Here is a 15,256-nt window from a genome sequence, read left to right as displayed (position 1 = left end):
CTTGCTTACCTTCTCAGCCACTTTTGATTCCTGAAGGAGTCTGTTACAGTAACCCACAGCTGACAGCTACATTCCCTGGAGCTGGTGCCTACAAGCCAAGTAAAGCAGCATTTACTTATCCCTTCACTTCAGACCACAGCTGAAACACCAAGAAGCATTTGGACACAGCATGGAATCATAGAATCCACTAAGTTGGAAAAGACCTAAGATCATCAGATCCAACCATTACATCTGAAAAGCAGGAGTATCTCAACAATTTGTTACCATCCACTTGCTATCTTGACTGGTTTTTTTTTTTAATTAATTTCTTTTCACATTGTAAAGCAACATTCATCAAAACTGCTTCAGCTCATTTTCTGTTCTCATTCATTTCCCTTTGAGAGAAGATTTCACTTTGTCTGTTTTCAAAATTAAAATACTTCTTGCTTTCCATGTGTGTGTACAGTTTCTCTGGACACGTGGCAAGAGCCTGATGGGGACTGGCAGAGATGGAGGAAGTGTTTGCACCCTGCTTCCTTGGCTGTCAGTAGCTGATGTTCTGAGAGTTTGACCAGTCTAGTCCAGCCCTTTGGTTTAGAGCCGAAGTTATCAAGTACAAGCCAGAGATAACACAGGAACTCACAAATACTGACTCAGGAAGATCTGAAGATTTTACCTTGAAAATATATATGTATCATGTAGGAAAGACATCCAGCTTGGTTAGATGAGGATATTTTTCAGACAAGTAATGCCAAAAAGCATATAGAACAAAGAAAAAAAGAATCTCTTCTTTAACTTTGCCTTTACTCCTGCAGTATAAGGCCCTACTGTGATAAGGCCTGGTTATAGCCTGCTTATGCTCCAGGACTAACATTCCTACCATCTCAGTGAGAAAGGCACAAAGACCCTCCAAGATGTTAACAGGTCCTTTACTGGAGCTCACACAAGAAAGAGAAAGAGGCCGGTAACTGGGAACTGCAAGCCGTTCTGTTCCTGCTGTGTGGATGATTAAAGAAGAATTGCTGACAGTGCACCTGGGTCTTGAGCAAGCCAAGGAGTGTTCGTGTGCATGGGTCAGGCTCGAAAACCACCTGGGGAGTGATTGTTTACAGAATGGAATTTATAGTGACTGAAAACAGTCACTGTGGTTGATGTGGTTTCTGTTTGGCTTCCTAGCTCACACTGGTGTCTATATGCTATATATTACCATGCTGTAGCAAAACAAGTGGAACTAGTATTCAAGCACGGTGTGTGTGTGTTTGTGTGTTCAGCTTCTTGTGTTTAGCTTCTTTTTTTTACAGACACCACAAATGGTGCTCCGTGTGAGGCACTAAACTGCTCAACATTCCGAAGGGGAATTTCTGGTACCCCCATTCACCTGTTACAGGTCACTAAAACCCGTTGAATGGGGGATTACGGGGTTGTGTTGGAAAAACTGGACAAGTAGAATCAGCTGAACAGAAATTATATTTGGAAGTCTTACAACAGATTTTAAAATCCTCTGGATATCGTTTGTCTGAGAGGCAAGTAACGAATCTTTTGTTATGGGTCAAAACAAATTGCAACTGGTTTCCAGCAACAGGGTGATTTCATACTCGGATATGGGAGAGAGTGGGAGAACATTTACAGACTCAAAATCCCCTCGGTATGGAGGTTCCTGCTGATTTAACAGTGACATGGTGATTTATCTATTCTGCATTATATAATTTACAACCTGCTGAGGATATAATTCAGAAATGTGATTAAACAAATAATCAAAATACTGACAATTTGAAAGAGCAAGGACAGAACGATGCAAATATCTTTTCTGAGAAGGCTGATAATCCTTTTGATCCCAGCCCCATAGTTTCAGAAAAGGAGCCAAAATTATACCCACCTCTGACTCTGTTAAAGGCATTCACACTGAATATTCCTCATGCTCCTTAGCCTACCACACCTCCCTTGGTTGATCTTGATAAAGAACCATTTGGCCAGTTGTTAGTTAACCAGAAGGCTACTACAGAAGGGCAGGGACAACAACAACCGGTACATGAAAGTATTCTGTAAGCAGAGTTTAAGGAATTGAAAAAAAATCAGTGATGGAAAATGGAATTCAAAGTCCTTATACATTAGGTCTGGTAGAAATGGTGGCTAGTGCTGGATCTATGGTGCCATGGGATTGGCAAACTTTAATGCGAATGATTTTGACACCCGCTCAATGCTTGGTGTGGAGATTGGAATATAGTGACTTGGTGGCTTTACAGGTATTAGATAATGTTCAAGGAGGAATACCAATAGATGCTGACATGTTAACAGGTTCCAGGCAATGGTTGCACCCTCATAATCAAATTAATCTAAATGCTGTGGTATTCCAGCAAGCTGCCTGTTTGGCTGTTCAAGCCTGCCTGCGAGCACCTCAATCGGGAAAGAAAACTACTTCTTCTGCAAGTGTTCTCCAAGGGTCTCAGGAACCTCCTCCTTTGACCTGCTGGTCACACTCCTTTTGATGCAGCCCAGGAGACAGTTGGCTTTCTGGGCTGCAAGCGCACACTGCAATGTGCACACATATGCAATGAAGGCCATTAGGAGTTATATGTCAAATCGACAGTAACTCTTTACTTTTGGGAATGAGTTTTTTTACCACATACGCAAATAATGACTGTGACAGAACCATTAGATATGATTGCTGGCTTAATCACCAAAGTCTGTACAGGGGTTCAACATTCACCAGGTAATGACCCTGCAGAATTGTATTTACCATTAACTGTAACAGATTTTCAGTTCCTTTTTGCTCAGTCTGTGTCTTTCCAAATAGCGTTAGCAGACTTTATAGGAAAATTTTTTATGGTACTCTGAAATATAAATTGCTAAGAGCTTTTTCAGATTTTGATCTACAGGAACAATTTGTAGTTCAAATGCGACCCATTCAGGATGCCAAAACCATTTTTGTTGATGGCTCTGGCAAAGGTGCTGTTGTTTGGTTTGAAAATGACTCCTGGCAATCCTCTGTTATACATGTGGATGGCTCTACATGTCTTGCTGAAATTGCTGCAGTCTTACTTGGGCTACAGTTGTTCCCGCAAAATCCTTAAATATTGGTTGTTCAGTTGTTATCACACCTTCCTTTTAGTGTGTTGAAAGAAATCAATAACCATGCACTTTCTGACATTTTGCTGAAGCTAAAACGTTGTTTGGAAACTAGGAATTATTCTGGTTTTATTGGACGTGCTCGACTGCATTCCAACCTGCCTGGCCCTTTGGCTGCAGGTAATGACATAGCAGACTCCTTGACCATTAACACTGTGCAGTTTGCTTCCACAGCTGCTTCACATTCCTTCTTTCATCCTAATGCCTCTGCTTTAAAGAAACAGTTTAACCTGTCTCCTTCCCCAGCAAAGCAAATCGTCAGGTCTTGCCCTGACTGTCAGTCAACGGCTTAATCCTCACTTGCCATGGGTGTAAATCCTCCTGGCTTAAAGGCAAATGAGGTTTGGCAAACAGATGTTACACACACTGCTTCCTTTGGTGCCTTTATGTTCATGTGCCTGTTGACACAATTTCACGTATGATTTCAGCCTCTGCCCAAAAGGGAGAGAAGGCTTGTGATGTTATTCGACATTTAACGTGTGCATTTACTACCTTAATAGTTCCTTCCTAGTTGAAAACGGACAACGGCCCTGTGTATACCTCATTAGCTTTATCACGATTTTTACAGCAATGGGGTGTCACACACGTCACTGTTATTCCCCACTCCCCTACAGGCCAGGGGATTGTGGAATGAACTCACGCTGTTCTGAAGTCCATGCTACAAAAACAAAAAAAGGGGGAATATGGTCCCTCAAAAAACAATTAGACAACACCATCTATACCCTGAATTTTTTAAATTGCACTCAATCTTCCATGAATACTCCTGTCACTGCAGTACAATGACATTTTGGCTCTGACAGCCCACCTACTGAATGTGCTAAGGTATGGTATCGTGATCCTTTGAGCCTGCAGAAATAGGAAGGGCATATGGAACTGATAACCTGGGGGAGGAGGTATGCTTGTGTCCTCCTACCTACAGGTCCGCGGTGGCTGCCTGCAAAGTTTGTCAAGCCATACCACAAGCTGGACAGACAAGTTGAAGAACCTGATGCCTCAGATGCAGGAACTGACCTTGAAGACCCCGAGCAGAATGAGACAGAGGAAGAGAAAAGGAATGATTTGCAAAACATCACCTGGGGGCATCTGAAAAGTCTACATCAAGCTGCAAATACTATGATTAGTGCTGTAGGCGTGGAGCCCTCTCCAATGAATACTTTTCTGGCTTACTTAGCAATCATTGCAGCTAATTCTGCTGTAAATACGTGCAAATCAATGAAGTCTATAACCAGACTGTGTTTAACGACTCAAATATGTGTGCTTGCAATGTAGCTATTATTAGAGGCTGTGATTTTGTGTATAAATCACCTGTATTTACTAGCCAGTTGCTAATAAGAAACGAGGTGCAACGAGGTGCAAGGACCGAGGCTAGCCAAATGCCCCGTACCATAGTAAATGGCAAGACTGGGTTGGCCTCTGTGTTTGTCACCAAGAAGAACCTTTAGCTTTGCTGTTGGCTGCAACCCAGCAGGTGTTGAGCGGTGGGGACACATGCCATGCCAGACCTTGATGTGAGGGATGGCCTCCACTGTTACAAGAGGGACATCCAGGAGGGAAGGGCAGGCCAAGAAGCCTGTGGTTGGCACGAACCACAGAATGGTAGAGGTTGGAAGGGACCTCCTGAGATGATCTAGTCCAAATCCCCTGCTCAAGCAGGGTCACCTAAAGCAGACTGTCCAGGACTGTATCCAGCTGAGTTTTGACTGTTTCCACAGATGGAGACTCCACAACCTCTCTGGGCAAGCTGCACCAGTGTTCCCTCACCCTCACAGTAAAAAAGCAAAAGTTAGCTTAAGCAACTATTATAAGTAATAATAAGTAACTATTGTATTTGAACCTCCCGTCCTCAAATGCTAATGTCAAGAAGCTGGTTTTGTGTGATTTAAGACTCCTTAAGCAGAGAAGGGGGTAAGGAAAGCGAATGACTGTGTCTTTGGAAGTAAGGAGAAGGGAACATCATGCCTGAGCCTGGAAAACCACTCACTGAAGATAGCAGGGGTGTCACCAGCCTCAAAGACTTGGAAAGATGACGAAAGATGAGCAGAAAGAAACACCCTGTAGTCACCTTGGACTTAAAGGAGCTGAGTCCATATGGACCTTTGCAGCATCTATCTCCAGGTTCCCAAGACTCGCAGTCTGTCTGGCCAACACATTGGTGAGATCTTGTCTTTGGAGCCTGGACATCACTGCTTTGCTTTGCTTTTCCTCCATGTCCCCTGCAGACTTGTTGCCAGCTTACAAAGAACCAAAGCCAAAGTGCTTGCCACTTTGTGCAAAACAAAAAGGGGGAGATGTGAGAGCTGCAAGTGGCCCTGTTCCTGCTGTGTGGATAATTAAAGAAGAATTGCTGATAGTGCACCTGGGTCTTGAGGAAGCCAAGGAGTGTTTGTGTGCATGGGTGCAAGATCAGGCTAGAGAACCGCCTGGGGAGTGATTGCTTATAGAATGGAATTTATAGTGACTGAACACAGTCACTGTGGTTGATGTGGTTTCTGTTTGGCTTCGTAGCTCAGACCCGTATCTGTATGCTATATATTACCATGCTGTAGTGAATGAAGTTGAACTGGTGTGTAAGCACAAGCTGTGTGTCTGTGTGTGTTTAGCTTCTTGCTTTGCAGATGCTGCAAGTAAAGAGAATCATACCTCCCTTCAGACACTGTGACCCCTCAGATGTGCAACATCTCCAGTCGGGGCACAGCCCGTGGTGCAGGTCCTACATGAAGAGGTTCCCCAGCATTCTGGTCTTCAGAGCTCTTGTAGGATCTTCTGAGAAGAAAATAATTCTGGTCATCTCTCCTAGTGCCAAAGGATGTTCACCTGAGAAGAGGCGGCTTCGTTTTCAGATAAAGACAACACACAGGTGGTGCAATTGCCAGTGCCAGGAGGGAGCTCCTGTAGTTACAATTAGCTGGCCACGTATTTTCAGGGGAAGGATAGGCATAACACAGCAAAGGCCAGAAAGCCAAACTGCATCCAGGCCACATCATAGCATAGCTGTGCTCTAGGGTAGCCTACACCTTCCCAGATTAACTGATATGTGGGCCACTGACTCCTTGGAGTACAATGGTCTGCTGGTTAGGATACTGCTGAAATATGACTACCGTACAGAGCATCCTGTCCCTGGCTAAAGGGTGAGCAAGGGCAGGGGCAATTTACCAGTTTTCAGCAAGGTAATGACTGACTCCATGGGAATTCAGAAGATGCAACACAGCACTATAATAAAATGATCTAATTATTCTGCAACTTTGAGTCTCCAAGATAGCAGATATTCTTGAAATAATATCAGTTTAAAGGAAGCTAAGCAAGAACTCCAGTGCCGAGAGAAGCGAAGAAAAAAGAAATGTTCCCTCCCCAGAGTCAGTAAACACATGTCAGGGTACAAATCTTTTAATCCCATATAGAAAAAAGCCCCAAGAGGTAAAGAATGCCTTTCATAGGCCAGGCAAAAATCCATTGCCACCAGTATTCCCTGTGCGCACAGGAGTGCACTGGGACACACAGCAGTGCTGCCCATCTCCCTGCAATTTGGGCTGCACTTTCCCCCACATCTGCTTCTTTACATGGCTCCCCCCATGACCCCATACTGACAGCAGGGTGCCCAGAGCAACCTCCTCCTCATCCTGGCCAAACGGCAGGAGGAATTGGGAAGAAACCCTTTTTCCTGTAGGATTTGTGTCCCTCCCCATAACGCAGTGGCCAGGGGCTGCTTGCTCACCTTCAGGAGAGGGTCATCACTGACAAGGGTGCTCTGCTGGGTGCTCCCCAGCGATTTACAGCTTCAGTCCTGGTCTGGTGATCTTCATACATCTTCCTCCTCCCCTCCTGCATCTGTTACTGCCTTTGGTCAGTTGGTTGGGGTTTTCAGTTGGGTGTGCTCCCCCATCTCCCCCATCTTTCCTCTGTAGTCCTTTTCCTCTGGGAGGGCTTTAAGATGTTTCAGGATAGTTCGTATTTAGAATTTCCAGATCTTAGATTGGAATCTAAGGAGATGAGCACCCCCTACAGCCACCACTTGAGGCTGAGCACAGGAGTCCGGACAGTTTCTCTGGACTTCCCCAGCGTCCACCTTCACTGGTTAGTGATGAATTTGCCTAGCCCCTTTTGACCTCACTGATCCCCAGTGTCCCCTGGAAACACACCTTCTGTCAGCATTTTAGACCAAGCAGCCCTAATGGTGATGTTACAGGGTTCTGTGAACATGTTTCTGCCTTATTCTCTACCTTTCTGCTTTGTGAAGCTCAGTCACATCCATGTTTGGATTCTCTCCCGGCTGAAGCCCTGGCCATTTCCTTCATGCCACTTGGTGCAGAAGCTAGTGAATAGCTGCTGGCAACCGGACACTCTGCTGCCACCACGGTTGGCTGCAGCACTGGGGGACACACCTCAGCCAGGAGCTCATTTCACACCTTCAGAAGCGATGGCTGAAGCCAGGGCCTGCCTGTTCAGTGCAATAAATCCTGCCTTTTACACAGGCTCAGCCGATTCAACTGCCTGCTACAGGAGATGTGGTAAGTTCCCGAGTGCCTTCAAGCAGCAGAAATCAATGGCTGCAATAGAGGATAAATCCTAAGCTGTGTGTGTATAGTATTAGACTGTGGTCTTAAAAACGAAAACCACAGTGCAGTGCCTTCTTTAATGCGTTCAGCAGCACTGTGCACCAAGAAAGGTATAACGGCCCTCATTTCAAAGTCACTAATTTTCAGTGTTCAGTTTTTCAGACTATTAAAACCAAGCACACTGTACTGCTCTTCCTCAGCTCAGGAGATTTGCTTTGATGTGCCCCAAGTCAGCAGCTCAAAGCAGCAGCCTACACATCCCCAACCATTCTCCCTTACAGGTGCATTTCAGATCACATGTGGGACTTGGAGCACAATATCCAACTGAAGGTACACAGCAGATCTCCATCACTACAATAAATGAGGGTGAAATAAAGGCACCATGTCCACACCTACAGAGAGAAGTCGAGAGAGATGTTGTGAGTGGAGCACAAGTCCTGTGAGGAGCAGCTGAGGGAACTGGAGTTGTTCAGCCTGAAGAAAAGGAGGCTCAGAGGGGACCATATTGTCCTCTACAGCTTCCTGAAAGGAGGTTGCAGCAAAGTGGTGCTGGTCTCTTCTCCCAGATTACAAGCCATAGGGCAAAGGCAAACGGCCTCAAGTTGTGCTGGGGGAATTAGGGAAAATTTCCTCACAGAAATGGTTGTCAAGCATGGGAACAGGCTGCCCAGGGAAGTGACTGAGCTAGCATTCCTGAAGCTGTTTAAAAAGATGTGCAGATGTGGCATTTAGGGACATGGTGGACTTCACAATGTTGGGTTAATGGTTGGACCTGATGCTATTAAAGGTCTTTTCCAACCTAAATGACTTGATGATTCTATGTTGACAGGTAAAGCAAAGAGAAAAATCAAACGAGCCATGCTCATGGTTTGTCAGAAGAATGAAGCAGGTTTAGGGTTTGGGTTTTTTTTTTTTTTTCATACTTAGGTCAATGATTCTACCTAAATAGTGATAAATTTACACTGGTAGGAGTTGATTCCGCTAAGGAACTCCCGTGGCAAGTGGAGTACTTCTAGAGAACAACTCCACCTGGAAAACCATTGCTCAGAAAGACTGCACTGCCCTAACAGACTAAACACACCTTTGAAAATAATGTCAGCCTCCCATCAATGTCCTGCCTGCAGGAACGGAACAGTCACTCAAAAACAGCTTTGTACCCTGTACAAGTAGTTCTAGCCTTTGCATATACCAGAAAGCACAAACCACTGCGGGCAGCTGGTGCACTCTGGAAAAACGAAAAGGAGTTGAAATGTAAGAACAGATTCACATTGAAAGGCAAGGACAGTCAGAGAAAAAACATTACATTTCATTACACTGAAAGCACCCATCAGGCCATCAACTGGCCTCACATCGCTGCTTGTCTACTGTTCTGGCACGGCAGGCTGTGATATGCTTGAGTTGAAAGACTACAGCTCATCTTTAAACACAATCTGGAAGACTAAATAGCTCTATATATAACCTTAAGTACTTGAAGATTCAGAACAAGAAAGGAGCTGGAAGTCTTTACCTTTCTTTTTAGTACTCTGATCATTAGGGACTTGCAATCAGGCAAATTTCATACAGTGGCATTTTGCAGGAGCTGCACCTGAACTAGACTTAAAACTTTTGCAGGGGAAGACACCAAACCAGCTCACTAAATGAACAGTATTTTATATTACATTTTTATTTTGCAAGAAAATAAATTATACAACTTAAAAAATAAAATTCAAAAATTAAGCAGTACATCAAAATAGTTCAGCTGGACTGCCATACAGAAACTACCACCATTCAAAATCATACAGCATTATTATCTTCGTAGTGGCACACATTCAAAATTGGAAATACCATACGTAGATAGATATTACAACTCAGGAACTCAAATTTGCTCAACACTCCAGACTACATATAGTGTATATGACAGGAGAGCTCTCGGGTGTTATTTCACAAATATGACCTCAAAGAATTACAAAGATAGCATCCCAGTCATTTAGATGAAAATAGAAAACAGTTGAGAGTTCAAGATAGGAAATCTTTCGGTAAAACTATCAAATCTTTTTTTGTGTGCCAACTGTATTTCTAAAATTTGCACTTTACAGGACAATGGCTTCCCAATGCAACTAAATGCAACATGTGAACATTCAGAACATCTGGAATCAGTTAAAAAGGTGAAAACGAGAAAGTCACATTGTCTTTTGGAAACGCAATGGCATTACAGTCATAACAAATGAAAGATAGATGAGTAGGAACAGAAGGGAGGGCCATCGACTGTGGAAAGAGAAAATGGAAGACTTCAGAATTGAAACTGAGATCCTCATCAAGTTGTTGGGACAGAGAAAGATTTAACAGTATTTCTTAATTAAACCCATTAAAAATAATTTTTTTCGCTCCTCTCTTCTACACCAGATTTCATTCCATAGCTATTCACCGTGGCAGTGTGCATGGCAACATGCTTTTCAGATGCAGCACCTCTTTAAGCTAGGTCTTTGGACATATATATTCATAGCTAAAAATTGCAGCCTTAAAAGTGCATTGTTGTCATATTGCAAGTGAACAATAGTTCATTTTTCATTTAGGTCTGAACTTTGCCCTCCCCAAAAGAATAGTTTACCCCAGGTATCTTCCTGTGCCCCAGGTGATACTAGTTTTAAGTGCATATTGGTGAAAGTGACCTGATGAATGATGCTAACCATGATTCTGCATCTTGAACAAATTTGCTGGTGTGAGTCTCAGAGTCAATAAAAAACCCGACATCTATTTCTGGTATAAAGAAAAACAACCCTGTCATAGGCACATTACCAATTCTATTCCTGTATCCCAGGTGCTGAGAAATGTAGAGATTAGGTTGTATTGGTTCATACTTATCAGTTGAGGGAACATGCAGATCTTTAGCTTTTAGCAACCTGTTGCTTTCTGCACACACTCCAGCTCCCTCGACAGCTGTATGAGATGCAGCCTCTTAAACACCTCTCAGATCTAAATCAATGGCTTCAAAATTGGAATCATCCCCTTTGCAGCTCTTTCTGCATGACAATTTCCCACCTCTTGTTCTCTGGTTAAGGGCTGGAATTTTTATGTTGAAGAGTGTGCTCAGACTGTCCTGTCTTCCCTCAGTAATCCCAAGCAAGCATTTATTACTTCTAAATTACAAAGACTGAAAGTTTTGCAGCAGGGTCTTTTATTAGAGCTTCCTAATGTTCAAACAGTTTTTACCAGTTAACTACATAAAGCACCACTTGCTTTTGATTCTGAACTGCAACACCATAGGGTCAACATAAAAAGATGCAGTAGTTTTAAACAGCATCTACTTTTGAGTAACCATAAAAGCATGTAACATAAGCTGTGGGATTTCAATCAACTGAAACTGGCCAGGTCTCAGTTTCTCTCCATCTCTCACTCTCTCAAACCTGCAGTACCAAACCCCTCCTACTCAAATAGATCTCCACGTACACACTGCTCTTGGGCAGTCACACTAGCATTTACATTAGTAGTGGAGTGTGTAGCTTGTTTAAGGGTCCAAACAGCCACCCCTGCGGAATCTGCTGTCCAACCACTCTTCCTGTACACTTTAATGAAACCATGTAAAAGCAAAACTCCTCTTAACCAACGGGAAGGTTTTCCTTTTTGACTAAAGTTAACGGTATCCTTTTCCTCCTTTCCACTGAAGAAGATGAGACTTTTAGATACTGTACTTGAACTGGTTAATTAAAAAACATTCTGCACACTTGTGATTTATAGAAGAATATTCATACAGAACTGAGTAGAGTGAAACTTACCTTTTGTCCCAGGACAGCAACTCTGCTCCAGTGACTTGTGTTATCAGTCCAGTACATGCTGGGACATTTCAGAGGAGCAGAGAGGCAAGGCAGTGCCAAACGACTACTTCAGATGATTGAAAATAGAAGAGGTAACATTAAAAACCTGAAATTCCTGATGCATATTTGGCACTCTCTCTGCATACACTAAACAAGGTATTTTTCCTTGTTTTTTTTTACCATTTCCATTAGAACTGTATTTCCTACCCTGCCAGTTTCAAAAATAAAAGGCAGAGGGTTTTTCATATAAAGATGTTGACTTCTAAGCAAGAAACCAGCCCAACGGCATTAACCTTGCATGTATATAAAGTTGCCAATGAGGAATTAGTCCAGAGATCTTCAAGTGTTACTTTCTTTCTGGGGTAGTTGTGCATCAATTACTCTTTAATGCATTCAGGTATATGTAGTCATACTTAAATATCTGAAATACAAATATTAAATGTACAAGGAAATACACTTAATATTTCTGTTCGGTATAGCAGGCCCACCCATGAAAACTGCTTTTAGAGTGAAGAGAAAAAGTTTTACCTTCCCAAAAAAGGACTGTAGCAAATATCTGTCCAAATCAGGTGACAAATAATGTATATCCACATGTTTACAGCAAACAATTTAAAAACAATCTCTTGCTTAAGGAAAAACATCACCCATGACTTGGAATTACTTTTATGTCACTTCTGTGTCAATTTTTTTAATCCAGTTACTAGATTGAAGCACTGCTCTAGCCAACAGGTTTTAACTGTAACAAATACATATCAGTTGTGATGCACGTGTTTGTGTCTCTCAAATGTTATTACATAAAAAGGATCAAAGGTAGACAGTACATTATTCTCTTGATCCAAACACAAAAGTGAAAGTGCTACTTCTAGTCCTATTTGCATTAAAAAAAACAGAACAAAAACAAACCCCAACCCCCCCAAAAAAACCAAACCCAAAACAAAACTAATAGCAGTTCCTCAGTGCATGAATATTTGAATAGTTTTTCCTTGTGCAAGTACTGGTCATCTAAAAACCCAAACCTGTATTCTTCCTGGTGGGTGTAAATCAAATCTACTTTAAAAAGTTCACAATGGGCTCTTCATGAATGCAAGTTTCCCACAAAACAGCATGCTGTTAAAAGTGTGCAACATGAAGGGAATGCCATCATGCTAGCTGAATGAGATTGGCAAAATATAGTCCTCTTTAAGGTAAGGCAGGGATTTTAATGCGTAACGAAAGTCAAAACAAGTCCTTCTGCAGCACAACTGGTGCGGCTGTCTGTCCAAGCACCCTTCCGGCTGTGTCCTCAGCATCCCGCAGAGTCCTCCAATTATGCCATATATATGAAGGTGTTGATATCCGACTCATCTCTTCTGATATATTTGTGCTCTATAAGCCACTCAATTTGCTCTTTTATCATTTTCTTCTGTGGCAAGAACATGTTTTTCAATATTTCTACCAGTTCAGTCTGAAGCTGGGCATTAGTAATTTTCTTCCGCATTTTCATTATTTGGATGATAGCCTCCTGGGGGGGGGGGGGGGAAATGACAACAGGAAAAATGAGTAATGCTTTTCAAAATGCCTGGGTGATGTGACAAAGTGACCACAACATAGAATAGTTAGGGTTGGAAAGGACCGTAAGATCATCTAGTTCCAACCCCTCTGCCATGGGCAGGGACACCTCCCACTAAACCATGCCACCCAAGGCTCTGTCCAACCTGGCCTTGAACACTGCCAGAGAGCTCCTGGTAAGGCAAGGAAGCAAGGAAATCTGTATTTTTTCCATAAAAATCAGACATATGCTGCCTTTCTTAGCCTAAGTAGATACTGATATGCTTTCAAAGAAGTTGATAAAGGAAAAGAAATGAACACTTGCAAGATGCAAGAGATGTAAGTGCAGTCAAATCTGCAGTTAAATCTTATACCTAGAGCGTGAATTACTCAACTAAAGCCTAATGTTAATTCACTCTTTGAGCAGAAGTAGCCATTTCCATCAAGTATGGCCAAGTTGTTGACTCAGGTGGTACAATCCACACAGTGCATGGCCTGGAATCTGATTTGATTGATTAGACCTGCATTTGAAGGTAAGATGAATTTTTGAGACTCCAGTGTAGGTAATAATCTCTGATGTCTAGAAAAAAAATTAATCATTTTTTTAGAACTGTCAGCTCAAAAGACCTGACTCAAGTACAACCAACCACGGAGAAGGAAGCTGCAGTCTTTATGTCTAAGATGGACTTGTAAAGCCTCCCTCTAAAGACAGGGCCTCTCAAAGACTCATACTGCTACTATAAAGTGTGATCCCATCCCTCAGATGACTCGACTCTCTTCATACAGAGCAATCAGAGATCTCAAGACCAGGAGGACTGTTTGCTCCTGCTGGTGGCCCAGGTCAGTCAACTTTACCATCTGCTGCTGACACCCACTACCACACACAGCTGTACAGCTTGCTTTGAATCTGCTTTGTCCTCTTTAAAAATGATGCCCTCACACATCAGAGCAAGAGGCTGACAACTACAAGTGCACAAACACACAGGCAAAAATCTGGTATTCGCAAAGGCTCTAAGCCAAATGGCAAAGGTAAGTTCCAAAGGGATTCAAAAGCATTTCTTCCATACATCAACATTCAAACATGGACAGCATGCAGGAATGATAACACAACGAAAGAAACAGGGTCATTTTATATTCCTCTGGCAGTTTACTTGCCTGTGTTCGTAATATTCTTAGCTGGACTATTCCTTCGTTCTCCTCTTCCCGCATTCTCTCTGTAGTAAGTTGCAATCGACCAATCAAGTTTATCTTGCCCCTTTTCTGAACTTTAGCATTTTTTCTGAAAAGAGTTGTATTGTATGGAAATAAGCAAAAAATACATTTTCAATGAAGGAATTCCTGTCAAAGTGAAATTGTAGCAGCAAGAAGTGCTATCACACGTAAGATATTTACAGGTTATCGGCATTGCCACTGTCAGATGGCTGGATCACAGCTCAATGGCAGCATCTCTGATGATAAAACCTAAATATACCAGTTATCAATCCATCAGCTGAAAATGACAGCACGTAAAGTGGAAAAGTTACCAGTACTGTGTTAAAGGGCAACATTTCAGAGAATTAGATTTAATGATAGAAAACTAGGGTTCTTTGGAGGAAGTTTTTAAAACCAAGTTTAGTAAAATGAACTGGTTAACAGTCCATCAAAAGAACTGTCTGTCTAGAAGAAAAAAAGGCCAAAACCCAGCAGGTGTAACAAAGAGAGCTGACACCATTTCTTGTGGGGTTACCCACAAGCTTTCTTTTACTGCCTGTCTCTTCTGTCATTCCATCCCATCATTTCCTAAAGCTCATGATCCTGATAACATGGACAAACATAATGGCTCTGGGCAAGAAACTGAACCCCAAGAAAGCAGATTTGTCACCCCTTTCTCTCCCCACAGATCCAGAGGTCCAGCTGCTACTGAGAATGAGGCCCAGATTCTAAGATTACTAGCAAGGAGCCAGTTCTAATCATAGTCACTGATAGTAAAGAGAGGCAAAAATCAAAGTAAAACATGCTGAATGTAGTATTTACCATTCAGATGTTCTCTCTTTATGCTATCTTATGCTCTGAGGGATTTCAAAGCACCAGTAAGAGAGCACTGCAATTCTCACCGAAATAAAGACACTCCTCTAGTGAAAGCCACACCAAAAAACCTGGCTTTTGACAGCATAAAATATTATTATGTAGTTTCACTCCTTTTTTTTAACATACCATTTTCTTTGGAAACTCATTAGAACAGGAAGATAGCAAAACCTCCAACTCTGCACCTGATCCCTACGTGACCCTAAAAGACATTTT

At 42.5% G+C, this 15,256-nt stretch overlaps 1 protein-coding gene across 1 annotated transcript in view; it reads right to left on the bottom strand.

Annotated features, from left to right (window-relative positions):
- Positions 1–9,305: 9,305 nt before the first annotated feature.
- CUL5 (cullin 5) overlaps positions 9,306–15,256 on the bottom strand; it is a 32,432-nt gene continuing 26,481 nt past the window's right edge. Inside the window, exons 18-19 of the mRNA XM_061374455.1 lie at positions 14,132–14,255; positions 9,306–12,950 (exon numbers count right to left, since the gene is read on the bottom strand). Of these exons, the coding sequence (XP_061230439.1) occupies positions 12,756–12,950; positions 14,132–14,255 (319 nt within the window). The 3' untranslated portion in view covers positions 9,306–12,755. The remainder of the gene's footprint in view (positions 12,951–14,131; positions 14,256–15,256) is intronic.

This window comes from Neopsephotus bourkii, unplaced genomic scaffold (genome assembly GCF_033783945.1).
Source record: "Neopsephotus bourkii isolate Nb327-2 ecotype Australia unplaced genomic scaffold, CSIRO-AGI_Nbou_v1 NB_1638, whole genome shotgun sequence".
In the NCBI taxonomy this organism is placed as follows: domain Eukaryota; kingdom Metazoa; phylum Chordata; class Aves; order Psittaciformes; family Psittacidae; genus Neopsephotus; species Neopsephotus bourkii.
The sequence above is the reverse complement of the archived record's forward strand: the minus strand, read 5'-3'. Positions and strand labels throughout refer to the sequence as shown.